This window comes from Macaca fascicularis, chromosome 6 (assembly GCF_037993035.2).
Source record: "Macaca fascicularis isolate 582-1 chromosome 6, T2T-MFA8v1.1".
Lineage (NCBI taxonomy): Eukaryota > Metazoa > Chordata > Mammalia > Primates > Cercopithecidae > Macaca > Macaca fascicularis.
The window spans coordinates 129,579,084-129,597,378 of record NC_088380.1 but is presented as its reverse complement, the minus strand read 5'-3'; the positions used below and the strand labels follow the sequence as shown (position 1 = coordinate 129,597,378).

Here is an 18,295-nt window from a genome sequence, read left to right as displayed (position 1 = left end):
AGGTACCAGTTTGACTTTTGAGGATACAACAATGGACAGAACAGGGCCTCATGGGGCTTACAGTCTAGTGGGGGAAGACAGAGAATAAACAAGGAAACAAGTACAAAGGGTGATGAGTGCTGTGAAAATATATATATATATATATCCATGTCTGCTGGAGAGGCTGGGAGAGAAGCATTGTTGGAGTGCAAGGCCTCTTGGGGGATGGCATTTGTGCTAAGGCCTGAAGGAAAGGTAGGAAGCAGCAAGAAGGGCCTTCCAGGAGGAAGGAAGAGAAAATATGAAGGTCCCAAGATAAGGATGAGGGAATTCCAGGGCAGAAGAGAAAACCAGTGTGTTAGGGCCTGGTGCGAAAAGGGGAGCGGGATGGGGGTGCGGTCACAGGTGAGGCTGAAACTGGACCAGTTTGGGCCTGGGTGCCAAGGTGTGTCTTTGGTCATGGTACACGGAAAGGTTATCTGTTTGAAGTTGGGGAGGGGCATGATGTGATCTGTGTCTAAGAATTATTATTTTATCTGCTATAAGGAGAATTTTTATAGGGGGGCTAAAAGTGGAAGCAGTCCTTATCAGGAAACCCAAACATTCATAACCTTGGAATTTCTCACTCCTGGGATTGGCTTTAGAAAGTGATCCAAAATTGTAAGGGACATGAGTGTTTCAGTCAGCCCAGCATTTAGTCTGCTTGCTCTGGTGATGGCTGCCCAATTTCTTATTTTTCTTTTAAGAAATCACATCCTTCCCTCACCTAGCTCTAGTCCTTAGGGTGGGCTGAGCCTACAGATGGGTACACACCTGGCCTGGCAGACTCATTAATTAACTCACTTGATAAATATTATCAATAATATAGGCTGGGATAGAGCTGCAAACAAATAGTGTCACCCCTTGTGGTTCCTGTGAAAGTGACAAATTATACTACATGAATATATAACACAACATCAGGGAGCAATAAGTCAGTGAAGTCAGGGAAAGCGAATAGACAGTGAAGGGGTGGTCAGTGGGGGCTGAAGGAAGTGAGGGAGCACCAAGCCGTGGGGACAGTGGGGGAACTGTGTGAAGGCAGAGGGGACAAGAACAGTGGTCATCAGTGATGGGCAGGCTGGGTGGGTTCAGGAAACAGCAAAGGGGCCAGATGAACAGAGCAAGGGAGGTGGGACAGGGAGCAGGGCTGTCCTGTTGGCCATCCAGAACATTCCCTTGCCCTGGCTCCAGTGACTGGCTCAGACCTAGGTGCTGGACCTCAGTCATGTGAATGAGCCATCATTGGATTTCCGGAATGATTGGGAAAGAGCTGCCGTCTTTCTGAAAGAGAATATAAAGGAACAGGCCTAAGAGCGAAGTCAGCACAGAAAGAAGTGGCCCAGAAGACAGAAAGGTTCCGAAAACATCATTTAGCTGCTGTGTCCAGCTGTGCCCAAAGCTAATCCACACTTAGCTTTTCGCTCTGTAAACTAATACATTTTCCTTTTTCTTAAGCCAAGGCAAACTGATTTCCTTTGACTTGCAACCTAAAGTCTTTACCAAATATAGCAATACTGAAAATTTTTTATGTGTAAAGATGTGAATTGCAGAATATTTATGATAGCAAAATACTGGGAGCAACTTCAATGTCCCAAAATGGTTGTAAAGCACACATCCCATAATAGAATAGTATGCATTCATTAAGACTGATGTTAGAGAACTGAGTAACATGAGAAAATGATTGTTTTAAAGAAAAAGCAGAAATTCTGTATGCAGCATGATCTCAATTATGTAAACACATTCTCATAAAGCAAATGCAACAAAATGCAAATTCACATAAGTAAATGCAAATGGTGGGATTTTTAAACTATATTTTTACTTTTTTTGGTTTTTAATTTTTCTCTAGCGTGCATTTCTTTTTAATAATTAGAAAAAGAAAACAATTCTTTTTAATTTTAAATGAAGATAACATGGAGGAAAAATCGGAAACAAATGACCTCTTGTACATGCAGAAGTGCTTTACATCTCAGTGTCCAAGAGCACATAGCCAGCACTCTCCCCCATGCAGAAGGACATGCGCTTTACACCACACATGCCATCTAGGTTTTCCACTACTGTGAGCATACATGACTTCTCTCTAGTGACAAGGCAAAAAGTGCTTCATTTGGGAAGTGCTGAAATTCTGAGCCCACTAGTGCACCAGTGGTAAATTATCATGTTATCTATCATGCCAGATGACCAAGAGCTAAGGACATACCCCTGCTAAAAACAGTTTATTTCTTGTACACCAAGGGTCAGGCCTCATACAGAAACCATGAGCAAACTGATGACTATGAAAATAGGAACTGTTACTTTTTATAGTCTAATGTTTTCTGCAAAAGCTTTTGAAATAAATAGTTCACTGTTTTGCAGATCACGTTACTAAAAAGAAATATTTATAGTTGTGGGCGGATGTGGAATCAGAGGAAAATTTACACTGGACACCACCACCTAGCCCAAATTATTATAATTTAGTCTTGAATCACTTTAATCAACACTTTAAAATATTTTGGTATTCTTAGCCATAATTTATTTTGTTCTCTTATAAGTGCTCTTTAGCAATTTTCTGGATCATCAAATAAGGGTTCAGTACAATTTACTTTTGGGTCAATTAGTTGGAATGACACTTTCGGAATTATCAATTACTTTATTTCTGATGAATTTTTAGGTTTTGAACAGGACTCACCAACCTCATTTCTCAGTTCAGCCGTTTTGAATTACATAAAGACAAAAACATGGCAAGGATTTTACAGCAGGAAAATGATTTGTTTTTGTTTTTCAACATTCCTATAATCCAGAGAGCTGAAGAAATCTTTGATCTAGAAAGCTTAGAAATTCAAAGCCCCCTCAACCACTTTTTTTTTTTTTTTTCAAATTAAGGAAGAATTAAAAACAGTATTTGTAATGGAAAATTGTGGTGCCATTAAGTACATAACGGCTTTTACTTAAGTCTGTAATTCATCTTGTGGATTTAAGATTTTGGCCAAGAGTAAGTTTTAGGTGTGATATAACATAAGTTCCTCCAAGGTTTGCTAGTGTTACTGACATTCTAGAGTGGTGGAAAAACAACTGGCATTGATGCAGAATTGGAGTGACTAGTACCAGGAATCAAGTCAGAAAAAAAGACCATCTGACAAATAGTAAGAGTTAATACAAAATTAATTTTAAAATCCCACCCTAGGCCGGGTGCTGTGGCTCATGCCTGTAGTCCCAGCACTTTGGGAGGCCGAGTCAGGTGGATCACAAGGTCAGGAATTTGAGACCATCCTGGCCAATATGGTGAAACCCCATCTCTACTGAAAATACAAAAATTAGCTGGGCATGGTGGTGGGCACCTGTAGTCCCAGCTACTCGAGAGGCTGAGGCAGGAGAATCACTTGAACCCAGGAGGTGGAGGTTGCAGTGAGCCGAGATTATGCCACTGCACTCCAGCCTGGGCAACAGAGTAAGACTCAGTCTCAAAAAAAAAAAAAAAAAAAAAAAAATTCCCACCCTAGTTAGATTAGGATGCAGAGGATTCACAGATTTGGAGGATTTGGAGGACCCAACTTACCAAAACGCCTTCTATCACCCACTTTTAAAGTTTTATTAGCAGTCAGGTACCCTTCCACCCCCATTAACTTTTCAGAGCATGTGAAGGACTTCCTTCCTGGAGCACGGTGGGCCTTCAAAGCGCTGTTAAAACTACAGTCGCCGTCTGTCCGAGGTGGTAACATTATGTCCTGTTATAGATATCCTGCATCTATTTCCAGGATCCAGATATCTCTATATGAAAATGACCCTTTTTATTCTCTGGTCTTAAAGGACAAGCCTGCTTCTGGTGCCTTTTCTGAACACCAGGAGCTGCACTCTGACAAAATGTCCAGGGTAAAGGAGGAAGAACTGGTCAGCCTGGAGCAGAGAAACTCCAGACTTGATTTAACCATGTCTGCTTGAAGCATAGCCTCTCTTACAAAGACTTCAGAACTCCTGAATTGGCTCCAAGCCTTGTGCGAGGTGCTCTCTGCTGGCTCCAGCCCCTCGTTATCCTCCAGGCTCAGACTTTCCTTCAGGACCTTGACTGAAGCTGTATTCTGATTTGGGGCTTTGTAACTTGCTGATGTCCCTGCAACACCCTTCCCTTTCCCCTTTGCTTTTCCTGGCTAATTACTCCTATATTCTTTAGGTCTCAACTTCAGTGTCACTATCTCAGAGAAGGGCCCTGGCCTGCCCAAATCTAGGTATCTTACCTATGTACAAGTAAACCTCTTTATTTCCTTAATGACACTTAACACATACTTTATAATTACAATTGTTCAAGTATTTATCCAGCCAATATCACATTATTCTGTAAGTTTCATAAGGGCAAGGATTCTAGTTTACCAAGGTCGAATTTGGAAAGATACCAAGGTTTTAGAAAAACACTATGTTGCCTGCTGTGATGAAGAAAAGTTACTATACTAGGTATGAAAGTTCGTGTAAAAGATGACAATTTCTAAGTGAATGGTATCTTTTATTTTTTATTACATTTAAAATACCGTACTTATTTTGTCCAATCATCTTGATATTTGCTTGAGTTGCTGAGCACTGGACTGTTGCTTTAAAGGGTGGCTCATGTCTGAAACCCCCACTACAAAGTCACCAGCCTCTTGCAGTAGCCATGCTGGCATTGTTTGATTTTGTGCCTGCTCCTTCTAGAAGTATTGAGGTGTTTTTTTGTTTTTTTTTTTTCTAATTAAAAAGAAATCGAACATTTTAAAATGCACAACATGAAAATAATTTGAAGTGCCTCAGGACTGTGGTTCTCAAACTTTATGGTGCATCAGAATCACCCGGAGGGTTAGTCAGATTTCCAGACTGCCTGATTCAGCAAGTCTGGGATACGGCATGAAAAGTTGTACAAAGTTCTTGGGTGATGCTGATGCTACTGGTTCAGAGTCCACACTTATTTTTTTTTTTTTTTTGAGACGGAGTCTTGCTCTGTCGTCCAGCCTGGAGTGCAGTGGCCGGATGGCAGCTCACTGCAAGCTCCGCCTCCCGGGTTTACGCCATTCTCCTGCCTCAGCCTCCCGAGTAGCTGGGACTACAGGCGCCAGCCACCTCGCCCGGCTAGTTTTTTGTATTTTTAGTAGAGACGGGGTTTCACCGTGTTAGCCAGGATGGTCTCAATCTCCTGACCTCGTGATCCGCCCGTCTCGGCCTCCCAAAGTGCTGGGATTACAGGCTTGAGCCACCGCGCCCGGCCCCAGAGTCCACACTTTGAAAACCACTGCCCTGGGGTGTCACAAAGCTATGGTTTGTAATCACTGAATTAGCTTAGGTATTTGTAAAAAGAATACACATTTAAGAGATCATCCAAATATGTAGTTACATAATCCATTAACCACTCTGTGTCAGACTGGTGAGCAAACTATAGACAGTCACTGTTTTCAGAACAAGGAGGACGTAACAAATCACAATTGGAATCTGGGAAGATGTTAGCTGGTCCTGATTTCAAGGTCATTTACTCAAAGCACAGTTCTGAAACCCCTGCTACAGAATTTGCAGCCAGCACTGAACTGGGGGCCAGAACATAGGCTGCCATCCCCTCACCCATTCAACAGTTGTTCTTAACACTGGCTCTGGGTCTCGCACTGGAGAAACCGTCCACAAGTCAGATGCTACCCCTGCTCTGATGGAGTTCACATTCTTTGAAGGAGAAAGGCAGTAACAAGTACACAAATAAACAGGATAACTTCAGATGGTCATAGCAGCTCTGAAGGAAGTAACAATAGAATAATGGTTTGGAGTGGGGCCTAGGGTGCTACTTTAGATGGGTGACTGAAGAGGAACTCTTTGAAAAGGTGACATTTAAGCTGGTACCTAATGGGTAAGAATGAGCCAGCTTTTGAAGAGGGATGAAAAGGGTTTCAGGCAGAGACTGGTAGGTCCAAAGGTCTTGTGGAGAGACCAAGGTTGGCATGTTCTAGGAACTGAAAGGCCACTGTTGCCAGTGAGCACCTGTAGGAAGAATGTAGGAAGAATTTAGAGAGGGCAGCAGAAATTTAAATGTTTTTCTTAGTGGGAATGGAATCTACTGGAGAACTTTGAGCAAGAAAGTGATGTGATCTGATCAACATTTTAAAAAGATCACCTTGGTTATTGTGTCAAGAATGGACTGCAGTAAAAATGAAATCAGAGAGCCCTGGGAGGAGGCTGCTGTTAGCACGGAGCTTTGTTTAATCAAGTGAGATTGGAAAGCACTTTGCAATTTATAACATTGTGGAAATATTAGCAGCTATTGCAATACTAGTTCTTTCTGACTTAAGCATTCATGTCTGGTTCGGAATTGCACATAGGCCACACAACTATAATCCCAGCACTTTGGGAGGCTGAGCTGGGAGGATTGCTTGAGCCCAGGAGTTCAAGACTAGCCTGGGCAACATGGTGAAACCCTGTCTCTACAGAAAATACTAAGATATATATGTATATTATATATATCATAAGATCTGTCTCTCTCTCTCTCTTAGCTGGGCGTAGTGGCATGTGCCTGTAGTCCCAGCTACTTTGTATGCTGAGGTGGAGACTGTAGTGAGCCGAGATCATGACACTGTACTCCGGCCTGGGTGACAGCGGGAGACCCCGTCTCCAAAAAAACACATAAATACAATTCTATTGTGAGGCTGATTAGGGAGTGGATTCGCCCAAGCTCTGTAGATGAAAGATTCAAATCCAGATCCCTTATTAACTGGTATCCTTGGTCAAGTTATTTCACTTCTCTAAGCTTCCTTTTTCTCACTATAATGTGGAATAAGAATACACACATCTTTAAAGATGTTGTGAAGCTTCAATGAGATAGTCCATGAACACGATTTAGCCCAGTGCCTCTTGGCCCCTAAACTAGTCTTCATTCATGTTAGCTACTATTTTTATTAATGGCTCTGATCTTCAATTTCTTCTTCAATAAAATGGGGCACTAAAAACTACTCCGTAAAGAACTTAACGTGATAAAATATGCAAAACCCTAGTCCAACAACATATGACATCCAGTAGAAACTCAGTACATAGGAGTATCTAAATGACGTAGAATATTGTAGCTAGGGACACCAATGATGTCGCTGTAACTACTGTTAAGTGTAATGAAGACAGAAAATGGTTCACATTCTATAGACCAGATTTACAATCACACTCTTAGGACACAAATTTTTTTTCTAGTAAATTAGGTGTATTCCAATGACTTAACATATATAATATGCCCTCCTTCCCATCACACAAAAATAGATGCCCCTTCGCCCTCATCAGAATCCAGTCTGTCACTATGTATCTGCACAGACAGAAAACAAACGTTGCAGACATTTTGGTTTTGAGTTAGTGCCTGCTACTTCCCTGGTTTCAAAATCTGCTGAATTCAAAATCTGTAATTATCATCAAGAATAAAAACCAAAACAAAGCCAAAATGAAAATGATTACTTGCAAGGAGCAGAGAGACTGGAGGAAAATAGCCTTAATCACTGAACTTTATGTCCAATTCATTAAGATGAAAAAACCCTTCCTAGTAAATGACCAACAATTCCAGAAAGCAAGGATTACATCTGTATTCTTTAGGTAATTAACACAGTGCCTTAATCCAGTGGGGGAACCCAAATGCATTTCATTGAACAAACGAGTGAATGAATGAATATACAACTTCCCAATTATGTATAGGGCATCTATTGAGACCACTACCCAAATTTGTCCTTCCTGCTTCTGCAGAGTCTCTTTCTGTGGCCTCATATAACACCCCCAAGTGTTGAACAGATGTTCTCTTGGTACTGGATTCTGAAGGACTTACAAAAGTCAATAAATAATTCAAGGAGATGGCTAAAGGGTAGGTCATAAACCATCTCCCTCAATTGGTGGTCACTAATACAGGTGTGTACCAGAGTCAACTCGGTGGTGTTTTTAACTACCCAAGGACAGGTCTCTGGCCAGATTTATTGATTCAGAATCCCAACTGATTCTGATGCAAATCTCTGGTTTAGAACTACTGTTTTAGGATTGTAGAGGTTGCCAGGGTTGTGAGACCACTAACTGGTATGTGTGCCAAAAGCTCTCCTGCACCCCATGACAGACAGTGTTACTTGATCACTACACCCTTACTCTCTGAGCCTGCACTCATTCAAAAGCCTTTATTGTTTTTACTGTGGTAAGATATACATGACATAAAATTTATTTTAACCATTTTTAGTGTATAATACTATGGCATTAAGTACATTACCTTGTTAAGCAACAATCACCACCGTCCAGCTCCAGAATGTTTTCATCTTCCCCAGCTGAAACCTATTAAACACTAATTCCCCATTTCCTCTTTTCCCCCAGCCTCTGTCAACCAAAGTTCCACTTTCTGTCTCTATAAATTTGACTATTCTAGATACTTCATAGAAATGGAATCATACAGTATTTGCTTTTTTGTGACTGGCTTATGTCTCTGAATGTCTTCAAGGTTCATCTATGTTGCAGCATGTGTCAGAATTTCCTTTTCATACATTCTTCCATCACTGGACACTTGGGTTGTTTCCACCTTTTGGCTACTATGAATATATGCTATGAACATGGATAAATGTATTAGTCCGTTCTCACATTTCTATAAAGGACTGCCCAAGACTGAGTAATTTATAAAGGAAAGAAGTTTAATTGACTCACAGTTCCACATGGCTGGGGAGGCCTCAGGAAACTTACAATCATGGCAGAAGGGGAAGCAAACACATCCTTCTTCACATGATGGCAGGAAGGAGAGGTGCCAAGCAAAAGGGGGAAAAGACCCTTATAAAACCATCGGATCTCATGAGAACTCACTCACTATCATAAGAACAGCAGCATGGGGGTAACTGCCCCCATGAGTCAATTACCTCCCAGCAGGTCCCTCCGACGACCTGCGGTCATTATGGGAACTACGATCAATTCAAGATGAGATTTGGTTGGGGATACAGCCAAACCATTATACAAATAGCTGTTTGAGTCCCTGCTTTCTTCTTTTAGGTATATATCCAGAAGTGGAAGTGCTGAATCACATAGCAATTCAATGCCTAATTTTTTGAAGAAGTTATACCATTTCCCACAGAGGCTGCAACCATTTCACACTTCCACAAGCAATGTATAGTTACAAGGGTTCTAATTTCTCCTCCTCCTCTTATCATATTAGAAATAAACATCTATGTGAATGTGTGAGAGGTTTTGTGTGTGCATATGTGTGTGTGTGTGTAGACAGATACAAACCACGTTTCCAATGAACTCTTAGGAGCAGAAGACAAACTCCCTTGTTCTTTGTTTTTATTTAACTCCAAATAGCTAATAACATAAAAACATTAAAAAAAATCTCCAATACCCGACTATTAAGTTATTTTTGGTTGACAACACTTGATTATTTTGTTCTTGCTTGTTTTCAACATGTAGTAACAGAATCTATAATAACTTTAAAAGTTTGCAGCAGGCTTAAAACCTGAATATTTAGATCCTAATAAAAAACCATGATGTAGTTATTAGTTTTGATTTTAAATACTTGCCCCCCACAGAACTTATTAAAATGAATAACCATAAATAGGCTAGCTATTAATTAGATCTCAATGAAATGCCCACATACAGCACATACATATAGGTAGTACATATGCTTTTATCCTTTACTACTCAAAGTATGATGTACAGAGGAATTATATCATAAACACCTTTAACTTACATTAACTCAACACATGAGGTCAGTGAAAAGGAAGCCATAAGGAAAATAACATGAAATCCTGTGGTGATCCCACCTATGATGAATGCACACCCTCAAGGAAACCCAGGTGGGTGCTGTCTATCCGCTGGGTGGGTGCTTCGCTCCTTGTCAGTTCACATCTGCCACTAGCGGGGCAAGCATCTTGCAAGGCTATGATTCTAGTGTTAAAAGGTATGTGCTTTTTTTTTTTTTTTTAACAAAATGACCCCTAAACAAACACCAACAACTTCACTTGATTTTCAAACAAAGAAACAGTCTTTTTTTCCAACATGGGGGGGAAAAGCTACTTGTAGTGGATGTACAGGTTTCCAACATGGCACCCTTCTAAAGGGCTTTCAAGGATCATCCTAATAGCCCATTTTACCTATGTACTGACCTTGGAAGCTAACCCCTGAGTATGATGCAACTCCACTCTAATGTAAATTAAAATGCCATGATCTTTAAAAATGCCATAATATTGTCAGTATAATTTAACTTCCAGTTTAGTTCCATCTTCACATTTAGCAGTGTGTGTCTGTGACCGTCTCCTGGTGCCAGCATTTCAGAATGTACTATCACTGGCTGAGAAAATCTCATGGTGAGAAGAGTAGTGTGTCATAAGATCTGAACAAAAAAGCTACCAAAGTTGATCAGTCTCAGTATGATTCAGGATATGATTTCCAATTAGCAAATGGTGCGACTGAAGCAGAGAGTAGCTTTGTTTTGCTACACTCAGTGCTCCCAGGAATATCCTGTGGCCTCCTTTTCGTGGGTTTCTATGCTGGCAGTTACACTCTACTTCTTAAACACTTGGCCTTAGACTGACCACCGCCCTGGTTCAGTTTCTATTTTTAAGAGCACCGTTCTAATGGAAATGTCCCTGCCCTGAATTAAGCTGGGACTGTACACTTTACCACTAGCTAGAGCTGTTATATATCATAGCGTTTAGATTAATTTGGTAAGTATTGATTTCCTTGACTGTGACTTCGAAACTTGCTTCTGCTTCTTTTAGCCATGTAGGATTTCTACCTGGGGTGTAGATGAGGGTAAAATATCCCATGGAGGACTCCTTCAATAACCACATTTGGAAAATCTGGAAAAAAAAAAAGAAAGAAAGAAAAACTGCTTGTCTTATGTGAAACAATAATTGCATTTTGTAGAATGGAACAAGGCAAGGCTTACGGTAAACACAGGAATCTGCATCGCCAGGCGTTTGCCTGGTTGAGGATGTGCTATCAGTCATGCTGCTTCAGCCTAAAGCCACTTGAGCGCACCACCAGGCGCGGCAGGAATGTGCGGCCAGATTTGTAGCTTATTGATTTAAGGGATGTTCTAATGGTTAATGCTGCTGGGCCTCAGCTCTTTATCTGAATGTTTTCTCACGAGGAAGATGGATTACACTGGCAATTCAATTTCTAACAAAATCTCAATATACTTGAAGGAATTCCAAGATTTCTACTGGGAATACCTCACTGCAGTTTTTCCATTGTGGTTTACAGTACATTTAGTCCAAGTTGTCTTGAGTCTACTTGTTCTATTAGACTAGCTTCGAAAGAGAGCAGTAAGATGGGGGTCTGTCTTCCTAACTTAAAAGGGCAAATTTCCAACAGAAGCCATCCTGCCAAACTTGAAAACATAGCTACATTATTATAGGAGATAGGAAGGGAGGCCAGGGGTGCAGAGTATGTTCTACTACATTCCAGTCATTAGAGTAGGTAAAATGTGAATGGATTACTTGAATGGGAACCAATCTATCTCATGGTTCAGAAGTTTAATTTTTAAACTTTATTCTGTACATAATGACATCCAGGAACTATCCTAAAGCTGAACACTTTAAAGAAATATAGTTATTACCTAAGAAAATAAAAGTGGTCCAATATTTTAAGAAAAAAAAAATGTACATCAAACCTCTATTGTCAACTGTGTAAATAAAATCATTTACTAGGGGATTACTGCCTCATCAGAGGAGGCAGAAAGGCTCTCAGAGGCTAGGGGTAGGCAGAGGGAGCTAGCCAGGTGGAAAGTCTGTGGCCAGAGGGAGCCTGGAGGGTTCAGAGACCTAAATGAAGGCCAACGTAGCGAAAGAAGCGGGAATGAGGAGGCTGGAGGGCCCGGGGTGCCCAATCATACCTGGGAAGAACAGATAGGAATTCTGGCTTTATCTAAAACTCAATGGGAAGCTATTGAGGGAGTTTAAGCAGAGTGGGACAGAGTAGAATTGTGTTTTGAAAAACATGATTCTGGCTGCCAACTAGAGAATGGACTGGAGCAAGTTCAAAGCAGACACAAGGAGATCAGTTCGGAGACTACTGCAGTAGTTCGCGAGGGCAATGTGGCAGCCCAAACGAGGTTGAGGATGGAGAACCATGGAGGAATTCTAGAGAAATGAAGGGCGGGACCAAGTGACGGGTTAGATGTGGTTAGTGAGGGAAGGGGTGAAATCAAGCATGCCTCTTGGGTTTCTGGCTTGCATAATCACAGGGTGGTGGGAGAAGACCCAGAATAGGAGTAAAACAGAAGATCATCACCTTGGTCTGGAACTTGTGTTTGAGGCATCCGTGAGACTTGCCAAAGGGGAAGTCAAGAAGTGATAGAATGTGGTGACCAGTTTACCTCAACAAGTATTTATTGAGAGGCCTCTGTGTTCTGGATTGGCCATGTAATAGCTGTGTGACCTTAGGTGAGTTATTGAACATCTCTGTGCCTCTCTTTCCTCAACTGTGAAATGGATTTCATAATAGTATCTACCTTATAGGCTGTTTTAAAAATTGGGGAGACAAGTGAATGAGCACACAAAATAATGTCTTAGAAAATCTCCAACACATGAATATCCAGTTATTTTTGGTTGATGACACTTGATTTTTCAGGGCATGCCTTTCCCCAACATGAACTAATGGTTTTTCATGAAATATATCTTTGAAAGCTTGTGATAGGCCTTACACATGTATATTTAGAGCCCAATAAAAACCAATAATTTAGCTAAGCTAATTTTAATTCTAATTGTATTTCTCCCACATAGAAGGGTATTAAAATCAATTGCCACAAATAGAGCTGTTGGTTAATTTTCTAAAAGATACCCAAAAATGGCATATTACATGAAGGTGGAAGACATGCCTTTATTCTTTGCCACTCACAATATAGAAGTTGATTTGAAGGTCAGTGAAATTACATCGTAAGTATATTTAGCTTAAAAGGATTCAACTAAATAAGTTAAGCAAAAAAGACATAAAGGAAAATAACATTACATACTGTGGGTAACTCTACCACGATGGTAATATGTCAAGCAGTGACAAGAACAGGGCAAGGAGAAAAATACAGCAGGGCATGGGCTGGAGAGGGCCCAGAGACAGGGAAGTGAGGGAAGAACCTGAGTGATGGTGCCATTTGGGTGACGACTTACAGGAAGCGACAAAGCAGCCCTCTGGGAGGGTGTCTGGGAGAAGGGCATTCCCGGCAGGGGGGACAGCAAGTGCTAAGGCTCTGTATGTATGTCCACCAAGAGCTGAACATATGCTAGATGCTGGGGATTTAGAGGACAAAGACAAAGAACAAAGATAAGATAGTGACCATTACTATAAAGGAAGCAAATAGGGTTCTCTGACAAAAAGTGAATGGGATGGAGGTGTTTTAAAGCAAGGTCCACCAACTAGTGATCAGAAATAACATAATCAGGGTTTTGGTTTGTTTTCTCATCTGTTCCACTCTACTTTAAACTGCGGATTTTGGCTTCATCATATGCATGATTTACCACAATGTCCATTATTGCCAGCATTACTCAGTAAACTGTTCTTGCCTTTGATTCCCATTGAGAGGTGATGAAAAGGAAGGTGATGTAGGGCAGGTTTTGTTGTTATTTTTGTTGGGTTTTGCTTATTTAATGAACATGTATTGTGAATGGGTAGAGGGGCTTGTGGAGAGGGAGAATCAGCACAGGCTCTCTGAAGCTGTGGCATTCAATGTGAGCCCTGGAAGATGAGAGGCAGCTGGCTATGGGATGGAGAAAAGAAGGCTCAAGGTGGAGGAAACAGCACACCTGAGGCCCAGAAAGAATTCCAGGGTGGCTAGGGCAGAGTGTATGAGGAGGTCCAGTAGGAACATGAGCCTGGGGCAGCTCACAGAGGGCCTTACAAACAAACCACAGGTAAGAGTCTGGAGCTCCCAGGAGAGAGTTGAGATGGAAATACAACATTGTGACTCAGGTGCACACACACGGTAGGCAGGCCACACACAAGGAGATATCTGAAAGAAAGTGTAGTGAGAAGAGGAGAAGGTCTATGACAGCATTCTGGTCAGCTGCTATAGAGTGGAAGGAAGTGGGAGAGCCAAGGGGAGACATTGTTTGAAGGAGTAGAAACCGATCAACATGTCTAAAGTACATGACAGGCCAAGGAAGATGAGGACTGAAAAATATCCATGGGTTTTAGCCACACTGAAATCACTGGGGACTTTGGCAAGAGTTGTTTTGAGTTTCCTGGAAAATCAAATCAAAGACCAAAAAGCAAATGCTTTTCAATCTGTTAAGAGAGTACTCTCCTGATTTCTGATGTTAAAAGCTAAGAGATATTTGATTATTAGTATTTTATAAGAGGATAATCTTTGAAGACAGACACTCCTCTGACTTTGTAGGGGGTCGGGGTCAGTACATCTGTGAAGAAATTTCCATATGCAATATCCTCTGGAATAATAACCTTAATATCTTGCTAAGAGGCATCATAACAAAAATGTGACACAAGTAAAGTTTCTCTTTAAATTAAAAGCTGAAGATTTGCAAGAATATATATCATTAGTATAACACTTCTAAGATAACAAGGATCTGATTCATGAAACTGGATTGGTCAAAATTCCAAGAAAACAGATCTGGTGACTGGTCCTCCCATACCTCCCATCCCATCCATCAAACCTGTGATTCACTTATTCTCAAACAGGAGTTCCCTTATTTTGCAAGTCTTCATCCATATTACCATGCTACCAATGATACATATGTTTTACTCTTTCCAGCTCAAGACATTTACCCCTGAGGTTCCTTCCAAGAAAGTTCTTCCTGTTCTTCACTGTCAAGCCAGGCATAGAGCACATGGTAGGCACTGCTCAATAAGCTGGATGAGTTGGATTTAAAGGTCATAAAATATGTTCCCTCTTCTATCAAGTATCCTGGCTATTCTAGTCTACAGTAACCATTTTACTGTCTACACTTCCGCAGGAATTTCAGTCAGATGCATGACATATCTGAGCATAAACAATACATGGAAAAAGTGCTTGTGGAGCCATTTTTCAAAGATAATATGAATAATTTATAAAACATTTAATCTATATTAGGTTGCATTATTAATATTTGTTAAATATGATATTTTAACACGACATCAACTAACATGTATATTTGTTAAACATAAGAAGCAAATGTTATAGAGAGGAAGTTATTCTTTACTGCAAGGAAAAAGAATATGAGGTCATATTCCTATACAGCAAAGGCAGCTCACTCTGATCAGGGTGCTACTAGGAAGGGTCCCTCAACCCTTCTTAGGGAGGAGTAGGACTGCGTCCTGGCTACTTTTCTTCAAACTGACAGCTAAGTGGGTGATCTGAGGAAGGGTTTCACTGGATCATTTATCTATTACTATTTAGTGACTCCCAGAAACAAGATTCACTATGTGCAAAGAGCACAGAAGGAATACATAGGCAACAAGAGGTCCACCCATCAACCATCTTCCCTGGACCCCAATTTTCTCATTTAGCCAATGATAATATCAGCCCTGCTTAGTTCACAAGGTTGTTAAGGAAATTAAGTGAGATAATGTATGCAAATGAACTCATAAAGAGATGCATACAGAATACTTTGAGAGGGACTCTGATGAATTTAAATTTCTTTGCACAGAGAAAAGACTCAGTCGAAAATATTGATTACAATTATACTTAAATCAATTAATTGTATTTAAAATATGCAACTTTCAAAAATATACAGTTGGCCATCAAAGATGCTGTAATCTAAATAGAAATGGAGATATGCCTGCAATGTATATATACATAGATTTTTCGGAAGAGGCATTTTTAAAAAGGACTAGATCCTTGAATTTGAACCCTGGCATCTGGACAAAAACAAGCAGAGGCCAAAATGACATGATCGGAAAAATTAAGGACCATAAATACCTTTCTGCCTTATTACTCTAATTCAAAATAGTCTGGTAAGAGAGAAAGAAAAATTACATTTCCTCCTGAAAGGCTGGCCTCAATTAAAATTCTAAATGTCTCTTACACCAAGAGCACTGGTTTATTGGCAGATTATTAAGCCCTGGACCAATGTCACTCTGTTAGACCTGTATTAAAAACGTGGTTTATGTGGTACAGGGTCAGATCAGTAAAGAGCTGTTAGCAGATGACAGGTTTGATTACCGCTGGCTGCAGGCAAGACGTATGGATCCCTGAGGAACAGCAGCACAGGCTGGTGGGACAGTTTGCTGGAAAGGTCAAGAACAGGCATGTCAGCATCAGGGGACGATGGTAAACAGAAAACACTACAAACTAGCTTTGAGGGGATCAAACTGCTGTGTGGGGACGTCTCAAGGTTTATGTTCTAACAGTGTGGGTGAATAATAGCACACAGAGTGAGAGCAAACAAATGGGCACTGCTCTCATCTTCTAAACATTTCTTTGTGGAATTTGAAGCAGATATACAATCTATACAATAAGTCATTGCTGAAACGTGCTTTCCTAAAAATCTTGTAATACGATTGTTGATAAAACATTCTGATTACTTGCATGAAACAATGTAGGGCTCTTATTCCTCCACTCTTAATTCTAACTGGTTACTCCTGTATTTCCCTATCAAATATTTATAATCTTAAAACCAATTTTCAAACAAAGGTTTTTAAGAAAAACATAACTTGAAACATATCATAGGTGATTAAACATTTAGCAAAACCATAATCCTATTCCCGGCTGATGAGGATTAGTCCTTACCTTGACTCTTCAGACTCTGTTTCATCAAAAGATCTAAAAGTTTTGAAAAAGGAAACAAACAAACAAACAAAAAAACCGCATACGTTGAGTCAATGTTTATGCCAACAAAGGAAAAAATACCCAATAGTTTTAGATGACTGAATTGGGAGATATTTTTAAGAAGAGTTGTGAGTTTCCACTGAGCCACAGCATGGCTATGCCCCATCCTAAGGAATCTGAAGACTGGAATATTCTTTGATTTCAATTTTCCTGATGATTACTTAAAAATCCTCAGATTTTATTACTACTTTTGAGCTTGTATAATGGAGAAAACATTTCACTCAATACCATTGCTAATGTCTATTCTAAAAAATACATAAACATATACGAAGCCCAACCTCCCTGTAAACACATACAAGTTGGAACAGAACACACTGACAGCACATTATTTCATTATTTGCCAAGTGTAGTGTATAATTTTTGCTCTGCAATAAGTGGAAAGTGGCCCTGAGTAAACAGTGCTCATGAAGAGCTGTGACAGGTGTTTGCAGCCCCGTCATCCAGTGGATGGCTGGGGTTTAACATGATTTTGGGTGTGGTCTGCTTGATCTTCTTGTAGTTTTAAGTGTGGTTCCTTCAGGCAGGTCTGGAAGCAGCGAGAATATGGGTACACCTCTCTCCTGCATGGATTTTGAGAGTTTGTGATGATTTGCTTCCCTGTAAATGGATACAGTATGCCATGGATGTTTCTGAAGGTCTTCTGAGGCTAGCTCAGCCCACGTCATGTACCTGTTGCTGGGCAAGTGGCTTGTTTCAGAGTTAATTCTTTGGGAGAGCTTTTCCCAATTGCTAATGATATCAAACCTCTGGGTCCCTGGGTTTAGGACCAATGGGTTTAGACCAAAAGATAGGGATTAGGATTTGTAGTTCTGCCACTGGAAGTTCCTGAGAGAGACAGCTGGACAGTAGAGGAAGAGGGCTCGCCTTGGAAGGCCTCGGTTCTGCAAGCTACAAGGCAAGAGATCTTGGAAAAGACACTAAATTCCTGTGTCTCTGTTTGCTCAACTACAAAATGAGAGGAGTTGGATCAAATCATCTCTAAGGTCATTCATAACTTTAAAATTATATGAATATGTGTACCACCAGGATATGAACTTTGCTTGAGTTTCCACTAATGAGTCCATAACATGTTATCTAGATTCATAATTCCTATCAAGTAACATCATTCTATGTAACAGCATAATTGAAAAGATTGATTCCTTGAGTCTAAACATGGGTTACTGAACCATGGCCATTTGGCCACAAGATGGGTATGACGACTTCAGAGGAATTCTTTTGACCAAAAGCAGGCAGCGAGCGAGTGCTGTAGCAAGCCAAAAGAGTGGGCGTGGCCGGCAGGCTACTCAGGCATCACTCTGGGCTATTTGTTAGATCAATCGGTCATTGAAGAGTAATTTAAAATATACATCCAATATGCAAACATGATTCTTACCCACAACTTTCTGCCTTTGGTAGAGAGGGCAAGTGTCGCACATTTAGGAAATCAAGAAACAGTTTGGGAAGTTCTTCATTTTCTAAAATGACAGCCTGTGAAAGCAGAAAACAGAATTAGAAACTGAAGTGAAGTTTGCTAGGCAATCAATCAAATGAACTATTTCAAAAAGGCATAACCGTCCA

The 18,295-nt window shown here is 40.6% G+C and overlaps 1 protein-coding gene across 10 annotated transcripts in view; it reads right to left on the bottom strand.

Moving 5' to 3' along the window:
- Positions 1 to 18,295, bottom strand: part of SNX24 (sorting nexin 24) — a 192,001-nt gene that overhangs the window by 5,568 nt on the left and 168,138 nt on the right. For 6 of the 10 annotated variants that reach the window (XM_015451818.4, XM_065546682.2, XM_045394158.3 and 3 more), the window contains 4 exons: positions 18,111 to 18,205; positions 16,640 to 16,672; positions 16,073 to 16,137; positions 10,715 to 10,778 (listed from right to left, as the gene is read on the bottom strand). In XM_015451818.4, the coding sequence (XP_015307304.1) occupies positions 10,715 to 10,778; positions 16,073 to 16,137; positions 16,640 to 16,672; positions 18,111 to 18,205 (257 nt within the window). Of the gene's footprint in view, positions 1 to 9,247; positions 10,779 to 16,072; positions 16,138 to 16,639; positions 16,673 to 18,110; positions 18,206 to 18,295 lie in introns of those variants that run through there. The other 4 variants (XR_012414035.1, XR_012414036.1, XM_005557623.5 and 1 more) reach the window with 1 other exon arrangement.